The sequence below is a fragment of the Acyrthosiphon pisum genome, chromosome A1, assembly GCF_005508785.2.
Source record: "Acyrthosiphon pisum isolate AL4f chromosome A1, pea_aphid_22Mar2018_4r6ur, whole genome shotgun sequence".
Lineage (NCBI taxonomy): Eukaryota > Metazoa > Arthropoda > Insecta > Hemiptera > Aphididae > Acyrthosiphon > Acyrthosiphon pisum.
In genome coordinates this window covers 56,425,590-56,430,011 of record NC_042494.1, presented here as the reverse complement: position 1 = coordinate 56,430,011, position 4,422 = coordinate 56,425,590, and the positions used below count along the sequence as shown (strand labels likewise).

The window sequence follows — 4,422 nt, the reverse complement described above, 5'->3', positions numbered from 1 at the left end:
AAAATTTGTGTTACACAAAGTCGGAACTGCAGATGAACATAGATAAGTTATGTTTTAGTAAGTCCACACATGTGAGTGCGACATCCTGTCGTCTTACACCATTAAAGTGTTTATATAAAGTGGCAACTAACGAGGTTAGTTACCACACCCCAACCAATATTTTTGGACATAGTCATTTTTTTGTCAGTTACGGTAACGCAATAAAATTTCTAAATTTAACCACCTTAAAAAAATTAGGTCTAAGTACCCTATAGACAGTTACGGTTGGTTATGTTTTCAAGAGTTAACATCCGATGATAGTATTTTCGTGAAAACAAATATCGTCAAGTGAGGAAAATTTCGTTTTCGAAATAAACTGCACAGAAAATTATAGTACAAATATCAATACAACAATTTAATATTATCTACTATCATTTAATCTGATATTTCAATGTTTGATATTTAATTATTCAAAGTCACTATAAAACCATAAATATAGCGTTGGGAAGGTCAATGATACATTGATATTATTATTATTAAATATTATAAATATGTTATCTAAATTAGTGTACGTATTAGCCATTTAGGTTATTGGGTACTTAATTGTGATATATAACCTATATAGACCATAGAAGTATTATATATTAATATACAAAGGTACGTCAACACTCATCATCACTCATTATTCATATTTCATATTATACAGACTTTATCATTGCTGTATTAATTAAATTGTATTTTTTATAATTAGGTGGGTATAAATAAATAATGTAATTCAAAATAAATATGTGTAGGTATGTCAAATATAGAATTTGTTTTATCATTGATAAGTACAGTTTATATATACTAATATTATGAATTACAATATGAAATATGAAATTTTTATTAAAAACCAATTTAATTGTGTATATTTGTAAGATACCTATATACTTGATCTTATAATGCACGACTAGAATACAATTATAATCGAAATAGATAGATATTATATATATTATATAATTTTATACATAAGTATGCACAATTTGTAAAAATTAAAATTCACAAAAATGGACAGTACAATTGTAATATTCTGAAAACATTGCCGGTGAACTGGTTGATAACAATTTAATCGCCTACAGATATCGCATGTTGCCGCTCCCTAATGACGCCAATTTTATTAAAGAAAAAAAACATTTTTCGTTTATTATTATATCGCAGCATATCTTTACCGGATAAATTGTGGAATATAATAAAATACCATCTAAACAAGTACCGACATACGTTAATACGTATACACTCTATTTCGTCGTACGACTTTTTAATGACCTATATAAATACCATATATTTTATTCATTTCCGAAGGAGCTGAAGTGTCTGTCTTATCAGGTGGCTGAAAAGTTTATTAAACCGGAAATGGTTTACACCAGATAATGTCAAGTATATAATATCCCTGTGGCCGTGCCTTAAAGTACGGATAATTCGAGGATAAATCGCGGACTTTTCGTGGGATCCGAGGTACAACGTGTGAGCTTATACGTATTGTCGTATTGATATTAGGTATGCATTATATGAAATTTAATTTAACAACGATAAATAATAATTATAAAATATTATCGTTCCCATATAAAATATATACAAGGAAGTTGAGACCTACCTATATGCCCACTTAGTCACCCACCAACCCGCCCACCTATGTTCACGGTTACGCGATATTTAGAAACGGTTTGTTCGCCGCAGTTAATATATTTGTAGATCATAGGTATATAATTATTTTTAAATTTTAAATATCTGTAGAAGTATAATACCTGTTGCGTGCTGAAGTCAAGTCCCAGGTACGTGGTGGGCATCATGACGTCGGCCGGCGTCGGGAACGCGTCTAGGTAGTGACGGCCAAGTCGGCCGTCCGTTGACGGTTCGCTCGTCATTGCCGTCGCCGCCTCCTCCTACTTCTACTTCTCCTCCTCCGATCAGTGACGACGGCGACCAACTTGGTAATAAGACGGCCACGGCGGTGTTATTATCAATATTATCTCCTCGGCGGCGGATCAGACGTTTCGGCGGAACGGCTGAGGCAATACGGACGTTATCGTTATGATTATTATTATGATGTTTTTTAAATAATATTTTAACGGTTATAACTTATAATCATTATTAGGTGTCTTAAGTAAAGCCGGTGCGCATACCGTTGCGGGGTTGCAGCACTTTGGACCCGACGAATATATAAACGAATTGTCTAACTATATTATTATTATTTTTAGGTACATACACGGTCACCGGTCAGTGCAAATTTACCCGATTTCTTATTCAAAATAATATGATTAACTGACTGTATTAAAAATAACGCACGTGTACGATGCATTGGCCATTGGCGTCAATCGAAATTTATTGTGGTTATTAAACATGCGCGATGTAACAATTGTAAAGTATAGCCAGTAGCCACGTAGGTATTTTTTGTCGCGGTCTATATACGATAATATATACTTACCGCAGTATACGGTATACCTACCTATGATAAATAGTATAATAATATATTATACGGGAGCTGTGACAGCGAGTGCCTATTTAAAGGTATCTAATATATCTACCTACCTAGCTACCTGTAACCTGTGCACGTAAATACGTTATGTATACGTTATGTACAGTCGTAAAATATTCATGGCCCGCGTTTACGATAATTACATAATTATAAAAACCACAGTATTGTGTACCTACTGCAGTACTGCAGCATACACCGACGATCGAGATGCAGGTGAGCGATGTTCGTTCACGGTGATGTATCTTAAAAATCCGTTAGCGTCGGCGTTGTCATCGCGTGGAAGAGAAGTCGAGATTTAGAGAGAAAGAGAGAGAGAAATAGTAAACGTTTTTGGGACCGTGACGCGTGCGTCCGACGGCCGTGATTTCCAGCGTTCTATCAACTCTCCTCCGACCATCGCCTCTGCAGAGTCACGGTCTGACCACGACGTGTCGTTCCAAACCTTAGTCATCATCATCATCATCATTATTATTATTATTATTACTTTTATTATTACGAAGATGGTTGATAATAGTACACTACGCGTCTACGCGACACGGGAGTACATGAAGAGTATCAGGATCAAAAACAAAAAATAAATACCTGTAATTTTCACTTAAACGTTTGTTTATAATTTTAGAATAATTTACATTATCGTGGTTAAAGAAGTTTGATGAAATTCGGTGGAATTTTGTCGTCACGATAACTAAATCCTCGAGTCATGGGATTATAATCACGCAGCAGGTCAATAACATCGCGAAGTTTAATAAGTAATAACATTGATTATAAATACTAGTATTTATAATCAATGGTAATAATCATTTAGTGGTAAAAATGGGGGCAAAAGGGTGCATAAATGTATTTGCTCACCTGTCATATCATTGCCTCTTCACTTGATTTTTTACTATATTAATTTGGAATTAAAGCTAAAGTTAAATAGTAGGTTTAAAATGTTGTACCCTTAAGGCCGGCTAACCTAATTCTTAAGATTATTGTAATAATTCAGAATTTTATAAGCAACTATGTAAACGTTTTACTAATTACGGAGGAGGGAGTATCCAAGTATTACTGTATTAGAAGTACCAATAATGCTATTTGCACAACGCCACGGTCTCATCTATAGTAGTACACAGGGGCGGATTTATGGGGGGGACGTGGCGATTACGCCCCCTCCCTTGGGATTTAAAAAAAAATTTTTAATTAGTTAATTTCACAATGTAGATAATACGGTGTAGAAATTCTGATTTCACCAATACATTGAGCATAATAATACTAACATTTTCAAAAAAAATATTCCAAAAAACCACTCGGGAAGTAAGCTACATTCGTTCATAAGTTTTAATGCGTAGGTATACCGCACATAATTATTTAAAGAATCGGCCTTCTTTGCGTTCCTGGCGGACCGCGACCAATGCCCGCATTAAATGCCGTAAAATAAAGACTCAAAAATGTCTTAGGGGGCTGCAGCAAATGAAAAAAAGTGACTTTTAGACAGTGTTTGTCAAGTTCCCTATAAAAAGGAATTCGTTCCGTTCCTCGTTCTTTTTTTTTAAAAAGGAATTCGTTCTGTTCCTTGTTCCTGAAAAAAAAAAAAGAATTCGTTCCTTTGTCGTTCCATTGGAAAATGAACGAGTTACTTTTTTAGTTCCAAATAAAATAAAAATTCTTATTTAATCATTTATCGTTTTATGCATACTTCTTTAATTTTTATTTATAATATATAACTACAAGTAGGTACATATTTTATATGTTTATGTAATATATTATGTATATATTTTGAGATTTTCTTCAAAACTAAATTTTTGGCTAAATTAGCAATATACATTATGCACATTAAAAAATATATCTTCATTTAAATATTTACATACTTATCTTTGTAAATTATTGGAAACTAGAAGGAACGAACATTTTGTCATTTATCCTTAAAAAAAGAACTAGTTCATTTTTTC

The 4,422-nt window shown here is 33.3% G+C and overlaps 1 protein-coding gene across 1 annotated transcript in view; it reads right to left on the bottom strand.

Annotated features, from left to right (window-relative positions):
• The window catches only part of LOC100163876 (xylulose kinase), a 14,782-nt gene that overhangs the window by 8,399 nt on the left and 1,961 nt on the right, over positions 1–4,422 (bottom strand). Inside the window, exon 2 of the mRNA XM_001945090.5 lies at positions 1,764–2,024. Within this exon, the coding sequence (XP_001945125.2) occupies positions 1,764–1,883 (120 nt within the window). The 5' untranslated portion in view covers positions 1,884–2,024. The remainder of the gene's footprint in view (positions 1–1,763; positions 2,025–4,422) is intronic.